Source organism: Phocoena sinus, chromosome 1 (genome assembly GCF_008692025.1).
Source record: "Phocoena sinus isolate mPhoSin1 chromosome 1, mPhoSin1.pri, whole genome shotgun sequence".
Lineage (NCBI taxonomy): Eukaryota > Metazoa > Chordata > Mammalia > Artiodactyla > Phocoenidae > Phocoena > Phocoena sinus.
The window spans coordinates 60,766,799-60,786,682 of NC_045763.1; the positions used below are offsets into that span (position 1 = coordinate 60,766,799).

Sequence of the window (19,884 nt, forward strand, 5' to 3'; positions counted from 1 at the left end):
CTGGTTTTATAAGCTTGTATCATCAAGTGAAGTAATCATTAATATGTAAATTAAAAAATATATTCATTTTAAAAATTTTAAATGAAAATTGTTATCAAGCAGAATGGGTAAGGCAAGGTGCTATGTCTTATATATTCAAACAGATAGCTCTTATTCCAATAAAACAGATATATTCCCTTCCTTCTAAGACACTGAAAAATGGTAAAATAAACTTGCTGTTCCAAAGGGAGAAATGATTCAACACCACCAATGGGCAAATTGTTGCTGAAAAGATCTGTATTTTTAAAACAGCGGCAATAATATTTATTGTTTTCTAGGATGAAATGCCTGAGTATTTATTGTAGTTGCCATCTTTCTCCAGGGAAGAAAAGATCTTGTCTCTGCAATACATCCAATATTGCTAAAATGCACTAGAAGGGATTATAAGTGTTCCCTTCCCCTACAGCCTCAATCTTATTTGATGCTACCAGCATTTGTCCAGCTCCATACCTCCCACACCGGCCCACAACTCCACTACTACTGGAGACCTTAAAGTGTTGTTGGACCACAAAATCCTCCCTCCCTTTACTGCCCATGTATTACTGGCACCAAGTCTTAATGATTTCTCCTCCCAGAGTGCCTCACTCTTCCTGACAGTGCCTTAACTAATATTCTCATTATTTTTCACCTAGATGTTTTCTCATTGTTCTTCTGCCTCCTTCTGGTCACAGGTGCCAGTTTCTCAAAAACAAATATCTGAGTCAGTCCCTTTCCTGCTTATGAACCTCTACAAGGTGGATGATAACGTGAGAGAGCAGTGTAGAATCGTTGAAAAGGCACACAAATCCAAGCATCCAAATTCTCTAGGTTAAGGGCAAAGTCTAGGAATGTTTCTTTTGGAATAATATGCACTTTGCAAAGCCCTCTCTCTGTTGTAGTATTTACCTAGTATTTACTACATTGCATCTTATTTTTTGTGTATATTTATAACTGCTAGGTGACTGTATTCTTGAGGAAGGGGATACTTTGTTATTCTTCTTTGGGTCCTGGTGCTGTGTCTGTCACTAAGTAGATGTTCAAGAAGTACTCACTGAATATAAGCAGTCAGGAAGGAAGGGAAATGGGCAGGAAAGAAAGGAAGAAGAAAGGAAGAAAAGGAAGGAGAGAGGGAAGGGAGGAAGGAAGGAAAGAGGGAGGAAGTAAAGAAAGAAGTGAATGAATGTCATATTTAGAAGCCTACAATTTCACCAAGTGCATACATTAAAACTATTTTTATTCTATTATTTTTGAGTTGGCTCTTTTCTAACTAAAGATAATTATTAACATTTGTATTAAACTAAAGAATTTTTAAACATTTTATTGTAATGTGTACAAAATAATTATTTCTTTGAAACAGCTTTCAAATGAATTTGGAAACACTGTAGCCTGAATAATTTTAAAGGAATTCAAAGGAAGAACTTCTAAGAAACCAGCCATTCAGTAATGCCAACTCATTAGACAATTAGTTCTTTTCCCTGGTGGAATCCACTTGTGCCAACATAGGGCATCAATAACAGTTTCATTGAATATTTATAATCTTACATGAAACTTCTCAGGAAAAGGGTTTGTCTCTTTACAATTCACAAGCAACTAATGCTTTTTAAATTTGTAGTGGAAAAAATAAACACCCTATCTTATTTTTTTCTAAGGAACTATGTTTTGAGATCCAGTCATTCACATTCATGATGTCGTCACTGTGTCCTTAATTTTCCAAGCCTGAGTGTAAAGGTGATAATAAAATGCTAATCCAAATTATAATACTTTGCATTTATGTAGCACTTCAGGGTTAGCAAAGTGCTATAACATATACTCAGATTTACTCTAATTTAGATTTTTGCTGTCAAAAGATAGTCACTGAATTTGAGTCTTCTCCTCTAACCCCCGTAGGACCATTATTATGGGCGGAAGACTCCCCCTATCTCATTCACTTTCCCCTCCTAGACAGCCACCAGCTGTTGTCAGTCATCACTATTGTCTCTTCCAAGCACAGATCTGATGGTACAGAGGGAACAATGCACTGAAGTAGAAATGGCTTTGTACCAGACAAAACTGAATTTGAATGCTGGCTCTGGCACTTCCTACATATATGACCTTGTAAAAGTTAACCTCCCGAGTTTTCTCATCTGCAAAGTAGAAATAATAATACCTTCCTTACAACATTGTCACAAGAAGTAGATCATATACTATAAAACCTAAGTTAGTGCCTTGCACCTATATAATAGGCACTTAAGAAATGGCACTATCTTATTATTTGCCACTCCCCTGCCGAACAATTTTCATGAAAGAAAAACTATATACTGAGAAAGTACAACGTGTCAGGCATTACATTATACACAGCAGATGCTGCAGAAACTAAAGAAGCTTACGGTCTAGTAATCCCAAAACAGGGGCATCCAGGCTTCAATAGAGATAAATACAGAATGTTATGAAAGTACACAAATGGAGCATGTAAACCAGTCTTAAGCTGTGACCAGAAAGGTGAGAGGGCCTGAGCTTGGAAAAGACGGTAGAAGGGAGGTGAGATAGGGCGAGGTAGAAAAAAGCTTCAGCTGGAGACCTGGCATTTACAAAGGCAAAGCAGAGCATGGTGGATACAGAAACTGGCAGCTGCTCAGTGTGTCTGGATATGTGGTCATGCAGGATGGTAGGTGGGAAGGTATGAGAAAAAGACAAGAGACAGGGGAATAACAAGATAAGACTCTGTAGAGGTAAAGGACATTGAAAGCCATATTAAGAAACGTGGACTTTGTCCTGAAGAGAGGAGAGAGCCACTGAAAAAGTATAAGCAGGAGATGGACCTGATCACATTTGCCTTTTTAGAAGTCACATGGCATGACCTATCACAGAGGTCCTTAACCTGGTCCACAGAACCATGCATGGGCTTCCAGTGATTTGCAGGCTCCTTGAAATTGGCTGCAAATGTGTGTGTGTGTGTGTGTGTGTGTGTGTGTTTCTGGAGAGAGTATCAGTAAGGTTGACTCAAAAATTATTAAAAATCACCATCTGAACACCTCCTGTGGGATAAAGCCCTGACTCTGAAACCCTTTCACTTTCTGACTGAAATCTGCATTTTCTATCCGCCTCCACAAAGCTTAGAGTCACTTTTAATTTTTTGCCATTCCTAACATACCTCTGGTCCTTTCCTCCTCTTACAACTTCCTGAACTGCTCTGTGCTTCCCAATCTACCCCTACTTTCCCACCCTACCTTCTGCTCATAGAACTTCTCTCTCAAAGCCTAGATGGACTGTTTCTTCCTTCTCCAGGAATTCTCTATATTCCTTCCCCGTTCTTCTCTGGCACAAACACAAATCAGAGTCTTAGATTTCTGGTGACCCAGCTGGAATGAGAGATAGACAAATAGACCAGTGGACTAGAAATAGAAAGTCCAAAGACTGACCCGTACTTATGTGGAAATCCAACAGAACTTGTCTTGCAAATCAGTGGACAAATTAATGACCTATTTTTAAAATGGAACAACTGGTCATCTGTAAAGAGAAAAGAATGGATCTTTGCCTCACATCATTCTCAAAAATACATTCCAAATGAGTCAAATCAAAGCATTAAAACTTTTAGGTAGGGAAAAAATAGGAGACCATCTGCACACATTCAAACTGAGAGATAAATTTGACTATTGTAAATGTCTTTTTATCAAAACTACCATAAAAAGAATGGAATGATGAGCCATATATTGAGAGAACTGTCCAAAAATTCATATTCAGAATATGTGATGAACTTTTTCAAATGAATAAAACAGAAAAAGGTGTTCAATTTTTTTAGTAATAGATAAAATATGTTACCATTTTACATACCACAGATTGGAAAAATAGTCTGAAAATATCAAATTTTGATATTTTAAAAAATAACAGACAAATGTAAACAGTATCTATATTGAGGATTACTAGAACTGTGGTAAAAAGTGAGAGAATGAGAAATTGGTTGTTTTTTGGTGGATCAGGTAGGTGACAAAGGGATATGATTGGGAGGAGAATAAAGTAGCTTTCTTAAACTGGATTGAGGAGTATGGCTCTTTATTTTATCATCATAATTTAAAAAAATACATATTATATACACTCTTGTGTATTTAGATTTCATAGTAAAAAAAATTAAAAAGACAAAAACTATCATAAGATACATGCAGTGACCTGGAAAAGACGTGTTCCCTCTGTTTGAGGAGCTCCCAATCTGGGACTTGTTTCAGAATCTCTAGCTTTCCTACTTCATAGACCACTGTGAGTTGCAAGGGACTCTTCTTTATTGTTGCTTCCCTTCTACATTCTGTTAACATTTTTTCTGTCTTCTTAAGCTGCATGCTTAACTCATTCATTTTCACCTGATTATCTCTCCTAATGTAAGCATTTCAGGCTACAATTTACTGCCAATTACTCTAGCTATATTCTGCCATTTTAGACGGGTAATATTTTGTTATTATTTGCTAACATTTTGTTATTATTTGCTCATATTTTGTAATTTCCAGTGTGATTTCTTCTCTGACCCGGGATTATTAAATTTAATTTTATATATCTATCCAAATATAGAAGCTTTTAAAGCTATCTTTTGGTTAATCATTTATAACAATTGCATTATGGTCCAAGATTTTGGTCTTTTTATTACTAATTCTTTTAAGTTTGTTGAGCCTTCCTTTATGTCTATCTAGTACATGGTTAATCACAAGGTTTTCATATGTGCTTTTTAAAAAAATACTCTATAGTAGTTGAGTTTAATGTTCTATACGTGTCCACTAGGACAAGCTAGTGGCCATCAATTCTTCTGTACCTTTTCTTTTATTTTTATCTGTTTTAAATTAATTACTGAGAGATATGTGTTAAAATACCCTATTATGATAGTATATTTGCAATATCTCCTTGTAGATATGTCAAATTTTTCTTTAACTATTTTAAAGCTATGATACTAGGTGCATACAAGTTTAGAATTATATATTCCTGGTGAGCTGAAGTGTTTACTAACATAAAGTGACTATATCTCTATTAATGCATTTTGCTTTAAATCAGTATTGCTGCATTAGCTTTCTTTTGGTTAATTTTGCCAGTTTTATCATTTTTCCATCAAGTTTTGGGTGTATCACTGGTGATAGGATATAACTTGATTATGTTTAATTTTAGTCCACTCTGATAGTCATTTTTTTAATTGGAGAGATTAATCCATATTTATTAATGGCAGCTATTGGTATATTTGTATTAATTTATCCCATTCTACTCTTCATTTTTATCCGTCTTATTTCTTCGAAGTATTTACTTATATATATTAAAGATTATTATATGTAAATATTTACTTATGTGTATTAAAGGTCTTTTCTTCTCTATCTCATTCCATTTATTTTGTTTCTACCCACTAGGAAATCATACACCTTATTTATATTTCTTTAATTGTTACCCTAGAAATTTTAACATGCATATTTAATTTTAATCTAAAGTTAATTAGTGTCTTTACCCTCCTCCCAAACTATGCAAAAATCTAAGAATGTTTTTGTTTCCCTCTTTTCTGATACATAGGCCTCTGTTGTTCAGAATTTTAGTTCTACGTTGATTTTCCCCAGCTTTACTGAGATATTATTGACATGTAACATACGTAAGTTTAAAATGTACAATGTGATGATTAGATACATGTATATATTGCAAAATGATTACCACAATAAGGTAGTAAGTTACCAATAGGGTACCACATCTCAATCCCTTCACATAATTACAGTTTGTGTGTGTGTGCTGATAACATTTAAGATCTACTTTCTTAAAAACTTTCAGTGTTGATACAGTGTAATACAGTGTTGATAATTATAGTCACTATGCTGTGCATTAGCTCCCAAGATCTTATTTATCTTATAGCTGGGAATTTGTGCCCTTTAACCAACATTTTCCCATTTCTCTCACCCCCCAGCTTCTGACAATCACCATCCTACTCTCTATTTCTATGAGTTCAGCTTTTTCAGATTCCACATATAAGGGAGATCATACAGTAAATATTTGTCTTTATCTGATTTATTTCATTTAGCATAATGCCTTCAAGGTCCATCCATTTTGTGATAAAAGACAGAATTTTTATGTTTTTTATGGATGAATAATATCTCAGTTGACTCTTAAACAGTTGACTCTTAAACAACATGGGAGTTAGGGGCGTAAACCCCCAGACAGCTGTAAATCTGTATATAGTCTTCCCTCGGTATCTGTGAGGGATTGGCTTCAGGACCTGCCATGGATACCAAAATCTGTGGATGCTTAAGTCCCATAGTTGGCTCTCCAGATCCATGGTTCCGGATCTGAGAATTCAGCCGTTCATGGATAGTGTAGTGCATATATATATACGTATGTATAGATCTCACATCTTTATCCATTCATCTACTGATGGGCCCTTAGGTTGTTTCCATGTCTTGTCTGCAGTGAAATGGGGGTGCAGATACGTCTTTGAGATAGTGTTTTTATTTCTTTTGGATATACATGCAGAAGTGGGATTACTGTATCATATGGTGATTCTATTTTTAATATTTTGAGGAACCTCCATGCTGTTTTTCATGATGGCTGTGCCAATTACATTCCCACCAGTAATGTACACAGGTTCCCTTTCCTCCACACCCTTGCCAACACTTGTTGTTTCTGGTCTTTTTGATGACAGCAGGTGTGAGTTCTTATCTCATTGTGATATTGATTTGCATTTCCCTGATGACTGGTGATGACAAGCATCTTTTCATATACCTATTGGCTATCTGTATGTCTTCTTTGGAAAAGTGTCTATTCAAATATTTTGCCCATTTTTTTAATTAGATTATTTTTTACTATTGAGTTGTATGAGTTTCATGTGTATTTTGGATATTAACCCCTTTTCAGATAAATGGTTTGCAGGTATTTTCTCCCACTCCAGAGGTTACCTTTTTATTTTTGCTGATTGTTTCTTTTGCTCTGCACAAACTTTTTAGTTTGATGTAGTCCTACTTGTTCATTTTTGCTTTTGTTGACTTTGCTTTTTGTATCATACACAAAAATCTTTGCCAAAACCAATGTCAAGGAGATTTTTTCCTATGTTTTCTTCTAGGAATTCTACAGTTTCAGGTCTTACATTTAAGTCTTTAATCCATTTTGAGTTATTTTTTTGTGAGTGGTATAAGATAGGTGTCCAATTTCATTTTCTGCTTATGGTTGTCAAGTTTTCCCAACACCATTTATTGAAGAGACTATCCTTTTCCCATTGCATCTTTCTGGCTCTCTTGTCAAACATTTGTTGACCATACATGAGTGGGTTTATTTCTGGGCTCTCAATTCTGCTCCATTGATCTGTATATCTATTTTTATGCCACTACCATACTGCTTTCTGTTTTGACTTGCACTGACTTTTTAATCCCACAATTAGACATTTTGTTTTTGTTTTATTTGTTCTTTCTCTCTTTTTCTCCCTATCTTCTTTTTTCTCGCTCCCTCCCTCACTCTCTCTTTTTCCCTTCCTTCCTTCCTTCCTACTTTCCTTCCCTCCCTCCTTCCTTTCTTCCTCCCTTTCTTCCTCTTCCCTCCTTCCCTCCCTCTTTCCTTTTATCTTTCTTTTCTTTCTTTCTTTCTTTCTTTCTTTCTTTCTTTCTTTCTCCCTCTCTCTCTCTCTCCCTTCCTTCCTTCCTTCCTTCCTTCCTTCCTTCCTTCCTTCCTTCCTTCCTTCCTTCCTTCTTGCTTCACTCCGAGACAAAACTGAGAAAGTCATGCATTCACCACTTACTCCTTTTGCAGGACCCAGTTTGTTTTTTTAACTTCACTCACTGATGGTATCACCCTCAGGAGAACCCAACTATGTATGCAGTGGCCTTTAAGCCAATCCCCAACCTCTGTTCAAATCCCAAGCAGTCTTCTGTCCTTCCAGTTGCAAAACAAACAAACAACAACAACAAAAAAAAACTCTCAGTCTTCAGCCACCAGAAACCGACAGATACCACCAAAGCAAAAGCTAAATACAGACCCACTTAACTCGGTGTATTAGCATTTTCTTGTTATTCTGGAATTTTAGAAATTCCAGTATAGCCATAGCTATACTTTTACAGCCATAGCTCACCTACGCATTAAAGGAGTGTGTGTGTGTGTGTGTGTGTGTGTGTGTGTATGATTTTACTGTACTAAAAAGTTTTTCTTTGAATATTTAGTCCACCATACAGCTGAAAATAGAAATTGATGGGTATCTTTTCACATCCTTACCCTCAGTGCTGAACATAGACCATACTATATAATAGGTATTCAATAAATATATTTTAAATGCATGTAGATGTTGTGGATGCAGAGATTTCACTCCATGATCCAAATAGCCTCATGCTGTCAAGCAAATATTTGAAACTAGTTTGAGTTACACAGTCTTTGAATTTGGAGAATGTTTAGATGCTACAAATACAACATTATCCCTCTTTAGCCTTCATCTGGCTACTTTGTACTCGCTCTTAGGTGATCCATTTTTTATTACCTCTTCCAGAAATACTTTCATGAGTCAACCTTGTCACCATCATCAACATAACTTAGGACAGATACTCTACCAGTGTATTTTCATTATATCTGATATTTACCTTGGCATAGTCATTGAGTCTTACTTTCATTAGCTATTAGAGTTGCTGTTTTATACTATATTGAAGAATTACCGCTATTTCATGATCATTCTTTACATCATTTTCATTCAAAACTTGAATATTGGGCTTCCCTGGTGGCGCAGTGTTGGGAGTCCGCCTGCCGATGCAGGGGACATGGGTTCGCGCCCCGGTCCGGGAGGATCCCACGTGCCGCGGAGCAGCTGGGCCCGTGAGCCATGGCTGCTGAGCCTGCACTTCTGGAGCCTGTGCTCCACAGCAGGAGAGGCCACAGCAGTGAGAGGCCTGTGTACCGCAAAAAAAAAAAAAAAAAAAAAATTGAATATTGAATATTGAAAAAATCATTAAAATGCCTTCTTAATTTTTTTGCCACTTTATAGACATCATGACTCATATTCAAGAATTCACTGCTTGTTTATTAAATTTAGATTCCACTGAGATTGTTTATCTATCTGAAACTTCCAAACCAGTGAAGTACCACTCAGCTGGAGCTTAGCACTCTCTTCATTTTCTCTTTACTTATCTAAGTATACTTTCAAAGATATTTATGCAACATACACTATGTAAAAGACACTGTGTTAGTCACTTTAATATATACAAAGGTGAAACAGGTTGGACCAAGATGAATCAGACATGACTCCTGCCTTCAGTGACCTCATCATCTAGAAAAGTAAGAAATAGATTATATAGGTATATTTCTGTTTCTGTATTAACATATAAATATTAGTAATTGCTAACAGTTATCAAGCTCTTACTATATGCCAAACACAGTTTTACACTTTTACAAGTAATTCCTTTCATCAAATCCAAGGCCATTGATTTTAAGAAACACCATTACCGTTATTGTAGTACCACTAAGGAAAAAGAAACATTGCTTACAGATATAACAATGTTGATTGGAAGATGAACCCCAAACAGCAAAGATGTTAATACATGAGAAAGTGCAAGACTTAGAACTGATGACATATAGTAACTCATTTAATCCTCTCAACAATCCTTCAAGTTAAGCAATGTTATTGTCCCCATTTTACAAATGAGGAAATTGATAGAATTCAGAGATATTAGGTAACTTTCCCAAGATTACACAGCAAGTGAATAGATAAGTGGGGATTAAATCTACATGAATCTGATTCCAAATGCTATGCTCTTAGCCTCTCTCAAGATCTTAGGATCTTGGATTCTTTTATGTAATAGGGTGTTCTGGAGTGCCCAAATCTTTTGTTCCTGATGTGGCTTCATTTAAAATTGAAGAAGAATATAGGGACCTCTATTAATTCTTGAGATAAACTGAGTATTTAGTTGAGATGAGGCTTGAAGTTACAAAGCAAAAAACAGTTTTGAAAATAATTTGTCTGAATTTTACATAAAATGGTTATAATAATCAGACTAAAAAGTAGTTAATACATCTTACCAGTATCAGCCAAGAAGCAATTGATTTTTTTAAATCTATGCATCTATAACTAACCACATTGCATGCAGTGTAATGGTCCTAACAGAATGATGGAGACTGGACAAGAACTTAAATTAACTTTGGCCATGAGTGTAGACATATTTTTTTTCTATTTTTAAAGAGAAAATTAGTAGTTAGTGGAAACTATCCATCAAAGTTCTCTTTTTTAGACTTTATAAAAAGAAGTAGCAACATCTCTATGGAGAATATTGAAATCCTAGTACTACATGAAGTATTGCAAATAATCTTTGTAAGGAGCCAAAAGCAAGTCAGCCAAAAGCAAGAAACTACATATTTTATCTTAAGTAATAACCACCACAATCTATTTTTTAAAAAGGTAATGAGTTAAGAAATAACAACCACATACTACATTGTTTTGCCTATAAATTATGAATTACATTTAAGAACAAGCAGCAGTTAAATGTACTGTGGGCCAATTGCATAGTCATGGATACCAGAGACTTAATCTGTGGAAATTTAGCAAAACAGAATTAGAAATGTCAAACAGAAAAGATCTCATTAAGATAATTCTTCCAGAAATGAATCAAAAATTCTGACCCAGCTGTTCAAATCTTGAGTAGTCAAGATGAGATGGACATAGCTAAAAAATCTAACCATATTGTTTCCAGAAATGTGATACTGGAAACACCTACATAAAAATAACCAGATGGGGCTTCCCTGGTGGCGCAGTGGTTGAGAGTCCGCCTGCCGATGCAGGGGACACGGGTTCGTGCCCCGGTCCGGGAAGATCCCACATGCCGCGGAGCGGCTGGGCCTGTGGGCCATGGCCGCTGAGCCTGCGCGTCCGGAGCCTGTGCTCCGCAACGGGAGAGGCCACAACAGTGAGAGGCCCGCGTACTGAAAAAAAAAAAAAAAAATAACCAGATCACTAGAGTGTTTGTTAAAAATGAAGATTTTGATCTTCATCCCAGACCCACCATATCAGTACTTCTTTGGGTAAAGCTCAAGGACCCACATTTTAACCGAGCACTTCCACCCACCAATGATTAAAACCATGCTGGATTTGAGAACCATTACATTAACACTTGACTCTTCCCCATCTAGTACTTTGGGATTGGTGGCAGAAGTGAACCAACCACTAATGGTTATTTTTCACCAAGTATCAGAGATTAAATGTTTCATTTGATAGATATTTATGAAGCAGTGTGGGGACACACAAAAGAAATGTGAGCTCATGTATTCAACTGTATTGCAGTTCTTGCATGTCAGATAAACAACTGTTCAACATGATTAAATGGAAGTAATTTGTGGTTGTGGAGAAAGAGAATTGAGGTAATCCTGGTAGCTGTGAGAATAAAAAGGAAGGGGTTACTCCAGAAGTTATTTCAAAGAAAAAAATAAATCAATTGGTTCAGTGGCAAATTGAACACTAATGTTAAGCAGAAGGGGAAAAGTAGAATACCTTGAGTGGCGAATGTGGATAGCAGAGAGTAGGGAGGTACTAACATGGTGATGGAATGTGAAAAAACTCTGAAGAGAATCCAGAAGACGGGTGTGGAAGAAAGTGAGCCTTTTGGGGTTGGGCCCTTTTACTATCACATTTGTAAAGATGGTGAATTGAATTTTGTTACTAAGTTTATATATGAGTGGATTTAACCAAATTGAGATCTAATGAATTATTATTTTCTTTTTACAGCAATTGTTCAACTGTCAAGCTCTAAGAAAACTAAGTATTCCTGACAATGACCTTTCAAATCTGCCAACCACTATTGCTAGTTTAGTTAACCTTAAAGAACTTGACATCAGTAAAAATGGTAAGATTCTCATTTCATCTCTAAATAGCTTGAATTTTTAACTGAAAATATGTTTCAATGTTTTCTCTTAGCAAATGATATACACTTTTTCTTTGATTTTGTTGCAACTCTAACTTAATTTTTGTTGAAAAGCTAAATCCTGAATTATAAATTGAAGACAGAAAACTTCTCTCCCCTCTTACTAATGTCCCTGACTCACTCAGGCCTTATTTCCCTCTGCATTCAGATATGTGATTTAATCTTTTCTAGACAATTTTACTGACTTTACACTGCTTATTTTCCTCATTCTCAGGGTAAAATTTTTTCCAACATGTCTCAAGTATCACCTGCTCAATGAGGCCTACCCGTTAACCCTTCTTGGAATTGAATTCCCAGTTTCTTTTACTCTACTCCATTTTTTCCTGTAGTACTGACCATCTTCTCAGTATATATGATTTACTGATTTTTTTATGGTCTTGTCTGTCTTCTCCTGCCCCAAAATGCAAACTCCATTATGTGGCAGGAGGGATTTTACTCTGTTTTGGTCACTGATATATCTCAAACATTTAGAGCAATGCCTGATGAATAATAAGTGCTCAGTAATATTTGTTATATTTTTGGCCAAACATGTTATGTCTGGTGATTTTATTGATATTCATGTTGATGATCTTTTCTTCTAAATGTTTGTGGGAGTCTCCTGTGTCCTAATACGTTCATTAAATCATCATTTCCTTCCATGAAAACTTGGCTAACTGTTTTATTACAATAAAGCAAGGATCAGTCAAAAAGAGTTATGTATAGGCACTATGAGGGTATAAAACATGACCCCTTCATCATTAAGCTAGTCGGTTAAACTTTGTGTGTGTATGTATGTATTGCTTTGGTAACTTCAGGCAATATGCTTGGTGCCAAAGGAACAGGCATCAACAAAACAGATCCCTGCCCTCATGAAACTTACATTCTAGTACATGTGTTAGACATTAAACAAATAATTATGGATGATTAAATAAACAATTGAGTGTGAAGATACATTGGAGGTGAAGGATATGCATGCTAGTAGGACATAATCCAGTCAGTGTAGTTAAGTAAAGTTACCCTAAGAAATGATAACCAAGCCCAGACAGGACAAATAAGAGTTGTTATTCAATGGGTATAAAGTTTCATTTGTGCTGGTTGAATAAATTCTAGAGATCTGCCATCCAATCCAACATAGTGCCCATAGTTAACAATACAATATTGTGCACTTCAAAATAACTGATCTTATTATACACTAGAAGCATACCCTATGTCCCTTCCCTGTTTTATTTTCTTAATAGTCTTTATGAGAAACTGACATACTATATTTTTAACTTGTTTATGTATTGTCTAGATTCCCCTAACTAAAATTAAAATTCAGTGATGTTTTAATTTTTTATTGTTGTCTTGGTCACTAATACATCTCTGCTGCCTAAAACAGTGTGTGGCACATTGTAGGAGTTCAACAAAATTTATTGAATGAATTCACGAATGAATGGTCCTTCTGGAACATTGAACATTTGTTGAAATGTACCAGTTTAAATGGCTAGTGATTTCTTCAATTCAAGTATATGAGAGTCGTAGAAAAGTTTACAGTATCTCTGGGGAAAGAAGACTAACACCTACAAATAATCAATGAATATCAGAGTTCAAGTAATGCATATGGCTTGAGGAATTCCATGAAGCACAGTAGCTTCTGAATAAAGGAGAGCATTTCATTTGAAGGAAACAGATAGAGTGCCTGGGACTTCCTTGGCAGTCCAATTGTTAAGACTCTGCGCTTCCACTGCAGGGGGCACGAGTTCAATCCCTGGTCGGGAAACTTGAGATCCCGCATGCTATGTGTTGTGGCAAAAATAAATAAATAAATAAAATTTTCAAATAGAGTGCAAATGGGGGACACACACAACTTTCTATACCAACTTGATTTACCACTTAGAGCGTTTTCAGGAAGCCAATCCTAAAAGGACCATTTGCTGATTTAGAGAGAACAGCAACTAGATTTAGGCTCATTGAAAGATGACATAAAGGCCTACATTTATTCTTTTAAAAATAGATTTACAGGTCACATATTATTATGAATTGATAGTTCTGTACTTTAATAACAAATAATGCTATTTATATACATTCACACATCAAATTCTATTTTCAAATTACAATTTCTGAGAAATGTCATATGGCTAAATATAACACATCCCTTGGCCTTCATGCAGGTTTGGCTGGATACTTCATGTAAATAAAAAATCTATCTTGTTCTTAAAGAGAATCAGAAGAAAATTCATCACCAAATATAAACACAAAACTCCTAAGAAATATGACATTTTTATGAGCGTTATAATCATCTCCTAGCGGTCCTCTTGCATCAAGAAATTTGTGTTGTCAGTATGTAAACTGCAGGTTATACTCCTACTTAGAAGTAAGTTTGTGAGCAACATTAGAAGTCCTAGTAAGTAGTATTTAGGGACTTTTAGACTTTTAGCTATGCTTATGATTGCTATATTGTGGAAAAAGACAAAGCAAAGCATGGCAAATCATTCTGCAAGGTTAGTATAGTACTAAAGGTTTAATGAACATGATGACATATCAGCCATTGCTAGAAGTGACACAAACAGTAAAAGATTTCAACACATCAGTCCTTTCACAAAATCATACCTAAAAAGCTGTCACTGAATTCTGTGGCAGAGACCTAGACAGTTACTTAAGGAGCATAATACATCCTTTGGGAATCTGTCAAGTGAAGAAAGAGCAGATAGCAGAAAGTAAATGCAGTGTCAGCATCACAGTTTGACAAGGTTGGAATAGCCCCAGTGGAAAAGAGTCAAGACATGAGACAATATAATCAGTATTGGGATTTAGGGACAGAAAATGAATGTTTATTTGGAGGCAGGGACTCATGCAATTGCTAGTCAATCTAGGCAAACATTTGCCTGACTTGTGTTGGAATTGATGAGTGACCCTTTATGAAATTAATTCAATTGGAAGCTGAGGTTAAATCTGATCTTTGTTGTGCTTGTGCCTCCAATCTTTGTCATGTCTAATTCTTCCACTTATCCTAATTCACCATTTCTCCTTCCATAATTTAAAAATACTACTTTATATTAAAACCTTTAGATAAGTGAACTATTGTGGGCAGAAATGTATCTAGAAATTTTTTGTGAATAGCTTTCACTACCTCTCTAATCACACTGCCAACTAACCCATTTCATCCCCAGGTAATGCCAAATTATCATTCTCAAATGCCTCAGGCTGGTTACTGTGATACAAGAAATGATACTATTTTCTCTGCCCAAACTATTTCTTTCTCCCACTGTTGTCCCTCATCAACCAGAGTCCTCTTCACCTTTAAAAAGACATCTCTGATGTTATGTATTCTGGGAAACTTTCCTGACATCCTATACGCAAAGAGAATTAATTGCTTCTTCCTCTGTATATCTTTATACTTCCATCTCACTTTGTAATTTATTTTTTTAATATTTCAGAAGGTAAATTTTATTTTATTGATATTTTCAAATGTTTTGGCTGTTTAAAAGACACAATTTTTATTATTGAAATATAATTGATACAATATTATGTTAGTTTCAGGTGTACTACATAGTGATTTGACATTTGCATACATTAAGAAATGATCACCAAGATGTCTAGGAACAATCTGTCCCCATACAAAGTTATTAGAGTATTATTGATCATATTCCTTATGCTGTATATTACAACCTTGTGGCTTATTTATTTTATAACTGTAGGTTTTTACCTCTTATTACCCTTCACCTATTTCTCCCAGTCCCCATGCCCTCCCCTCTGGCAATCACCCATTTTTTTCTCTCTATCTCTGAGTTTGTTTTCATTTTGCTTTGTTTTCTAGATTCTAAACATGAGATCATTCGGTGTTTGTCTTTCTCTATTTCACTTAGCATACTACCCTCTAGATGTATTCATTTTGTTGCAGTTTCAGAGTTTTTTAAGGCTGAGTAATACTCCATTGTATATGTATGACACATCTTTATCCAATCATCTGTGGATGGACATTTCAGTTGCTTCCATATCTTTGGTATTGTAAATAATGCTGCAATGAACATTGGGGTGCATATATCTTTTTGTATTAGTGTTTTTGTTTTCTTTGGAAAAATACCCAGAAGTGAAATAGCTGGATCATATCACAGTTCTCTTTTTAATTCTTTTCTAAACTTTTTACTGGAGTATAGTTGATTTACAATGTTGTGTTAGTTTCAGGTGTATTGTAATTTAATTTCTATATATCACTGTGTATTTGACAAGATTGTAAAACCCTTGAAGTCAGAAACTATCTTATTCATTTCTATATTTGGAGCTACTAACACAATACCTATACATGGCAGGTGCTCAGTAAATGTCTGGTAGGTAAATAAACATTATACTTTAGCATTCTTTTAAAATATATATTTTTATATTATATTACATTAGGGATCCTGCATAGTATAGGGTCCCCACCTCTTATACTGGGATCTGTTAAGTATGTAACTGAGTGCTGGAAAAGACAGAAATGATGCTGCAACAAGTGATGAGTAACCACTAAAATCAGCTCCAACCTTCCATATAGAAATATATTTAATATTCTTGTTCTTGGGAGAATGACTACTTCATGTCAAGTTTTGACCTTTCCCTTGAGTTTTAGACTGGTATAGCCAACTGCAGACTGGACATAGCTATAATATGTTCCATAAACACCTCCAAACATAACGTATTTAAAACGAAGCTCATCATCCACCATAATCTGCTTTTCCTCCATTATATCCAGTTTTCTGTTAATGTTACTATTATCCACACAGATATTCAATGCAAAAATCCATTCTTTCTTCTGACTCCCATATGCATTAAGTCACCAAATTCTACCAATTTTACCTCCTAAATGTATGTCTAATCTGTTTCTTTCTCACCATTCCCATTGTTACCATGTTAATTTAGTGTCTTGTCTGTTTCCAGATTGGTTAACATAGCCTTCTAATTGGTCTCTCCCTCTCATTATCGCCACCACCATTCCCAAACCTATCCTCCACAAAGTAGCTTCAGCACTTTCTAAATTGTAAATATGACTAGGTGGCTCTCCTTCTTAAGATACTTCAGTTGATCAAGGATAGAGCATAGGCTCCCTAACACAGCATTAAAAGTTCCCACAATTGACCACCTACACTTCCATTCCATCTGCTCATCTCACAAAGACAATTTGTACTTTTTAACTTTATGGTCTAGATATTGAAGAGCTGCCTCAAATGTTTAATGCTGTTGCAATAACTCTGTGACTCTATTTATATAATTTCCTCTGCCTAAATCACGTTTCACACCTCTTTTCCCCTGGTTAAAACTTACTTATCATTCAAAGCTCAATTTAGTATTAAAAACACTTGACACTTAGTTATATTAAAATATTTAGGTAGGGACTTGCCTTGTGGTGCAGTGGTTAAGAATCTGCCTGCCAGTGCAGGGAACATGGGTTCAATCCCTGGTCCAGAAAGATCCCACATGCCACGGAGCAACTAAGCCCGTGCGCCACAACTACTAAGCCTGTGCGCCACAATTACTGAGCCCGCCTGTTGCAACTACTGAAGCCCACGCACCTAGACCCGTGCTCCACAAGAGAAGCCACTGCAATGAGAAGCCCACGCACAGCAAGGAAGAGTAGCCCCAGCTTGCCGCAACTAGAAAAAGCCAATGCACAGCAACGAAGACCCAACACAGGCAAAAAGAAAATTATGTAGCTTTAATTTTTTAATGATAAACACTTTAAGCATGAAGAAAATAATATGAGACAGTAGTGTGACCGCCATGTAGATTAAAGTGATGGCATTTATTATAGATATAACACTCTAGCTTTTTTTAAATGAAACTTGTAAATTCTCAACTCCATCCCTTTTTCCCTCCTCTGAGTTAGTGTGTTTAAAATTTCAATGAAGTGCTAACACATTGTGTATGTTATTCTGCAAGTTTTCATTCTACATTACGTTTCTAAAATTTGTCCTTAATGATCAATGTGAATATGATTGCACCAGCATAGTACCAAAGTTCCCACTGCTCCATATCCTTGCTAATACCTGGGGTTATTTGATATTTTAAATGTTGGCCAGTCAGATGGATATATAAGGATGGCTCAATATTTTAATTTATATTTCATCAATCACCAGTGAAGTTGGCATTTTTTCATTTCTTTTTATTAGCAAGTGTAGAGTACCTTTCTCTGCAAATTGACTTTTTGGTCCATTTTTATTTTGGATTGTTTGTTAGGTTCTTAGTGATTTGAAAGATTTACATACTGTGAACACTAATCCCTTATTGGTTAAATAGGTTACAAATATCACCTCCCAGTTTGTGGTTTGTCTTTTTGCTTTGCTTAGGATGCCATTTGTTGTAGAGAAGTTGCCAATTTTAATATACTAAAATTTATCACTCTTCTCTTTTGGGCTGTAGTTATACAGCTTATTTAAGAAATTCTTTCATATGCTAATATCATAAAGATGTTTGTCTACATTTTCTTCCAAAACTATTAGTTTTCTTTTCACATTTAGGCCTTTAATTCATTTGCAATTTATCTTTTGTGCTATGTATTATCAAAATTTATTTTTTCCATATGAATAGATGATTACTTGTTCCATCAACATTTGTTAGTCTCTTTTTTCTCACTAACTTATAAATATACCTATTTTACATATAAAAGACATTTATCCAAACTCTTTGTCTTGCTCCATCAGCTTACTTGCCTACTCTTGTACCACTATCACGTTGTTCTAAGCATTATAACTTAATATTAAGTTTTAATATTTGATAAGAGAGGTCTTCTTTCTTTTTAAAATGTGTCTCGCTGTTCTTGGTACTCAGTTCTTTATATAAATTTTAGGTTAACTTGTTGAAGCTCACAAATAATCTATTAGAATTTTTTTAATTGGCTTGAATTTAAAGATTCATTTGGGATGAATTGATATCTTTGTGATAGTAAGTATTGTAATCCGTGAACATGATACTTACATTTATTTAGATCTTATTTTGTGTCTTTCAATAAAGTTGTGATTTCTTTCAAGAAAGAGCGGCACACATTTCATTAGAGTTATCTCTGAGTAGTTTAAGTTTCTAGTTTTATAAAATGTATTCCTTCTATTTTTATTTATTTATTTTTTCCGGCCATGCTGCACGGTGTGCAGAATCTTAGTTCTCTGACCAGAGATCGAACCTGTGTCCCCTGTACTGGAAGCGCGGAGTCCTAACCACTGTACTGCCATGGAATTCGTGTATTCCTTTTAGAAATTTCAAGTAAATTTTAGTTGATCCTATATAGGAACATTGCTAATTTTAATATTTTGATCTTACAATCAGCCATGGTGCTGAAATATAAATTCTAATATATAACCAGTAGATTCTTTTGAATCATTGTGTATAAAATCATATCATCTGCATGTGACAATTTTCTTTTCTTTCCCATCCTTATACCTTTATATCTTCTATTTTTTCTAATTTTATTTATTTATTTTTATACAGCAGGTTCTTATATACATATTAGTGTATATATGTCAATCCCAATCTCCCAATTCATCCCACCATCACCCCCAACCCACTTCCCCCCTTGGTGTTCATAAGTTTGTTCTCTACATCTGTGTTTCTATTTCTACCCTGCAAACAGGTTCATCTGTACCATTTTTCTAGATTTCACATACATGCGTTAATATACGATATTTTTTTTTCTCTTTCTGATTTACTTCACTCTGTATGATAGTCTCTACATCCATCCACATCCCTTTATATCTTCTTGATCACTTTTTTATAAGTTATAATTTCCTGGGAAATAATCTATTCCATCATCCAGATGTTCAATTTTATTGTAAAACATTGTCCATAGACTTCTTTTACGTGTTTTATAAATCTCTACCATATCCATGGCTGTTTCTTTCTTTGTATTCTTAACTTTTTTTTTTAAACATCTTTATTGGGGTATAATTGCTTTACAATGGTGTGTTAGTTTCTGCTTTATAACAAATTGAATCAGTTATACATATACATATGTTCCCATATGTCTTCCCTCTTGCGTCTCCCTCCCTCCCACCCTCCCTATCCCATCCCTCCAGGCTGTCAC

General features: G+C 35.2%; 1 protein-coding gene across 4 annotated transcripts in view; it reads left to right on the forward strand.

The window, feature by feature from the left end:
- LRRC7 (leucine rich repeat containing 7) overlaps window positions 1-19,884 on the forward strand; it is a 514,499-nt gene that overhangs the window by 213,634 nt on the left and 280,981 nt on the right. For all 4 annotated transcript variants that reach the window (XM_032604372.1, XM_032604363.1, XM_032604391.1 and 1 more), the window contains one exon: window positions 11,684-11,801. In XM_032604372.1, the coding sequence (XP_032460263.1) occupies window positions 11,684-11,801 (118 nt within the window). The remainder of the gene's footprint in view (window positions 1-11,683; window positions 11,802-19,884) is intronic.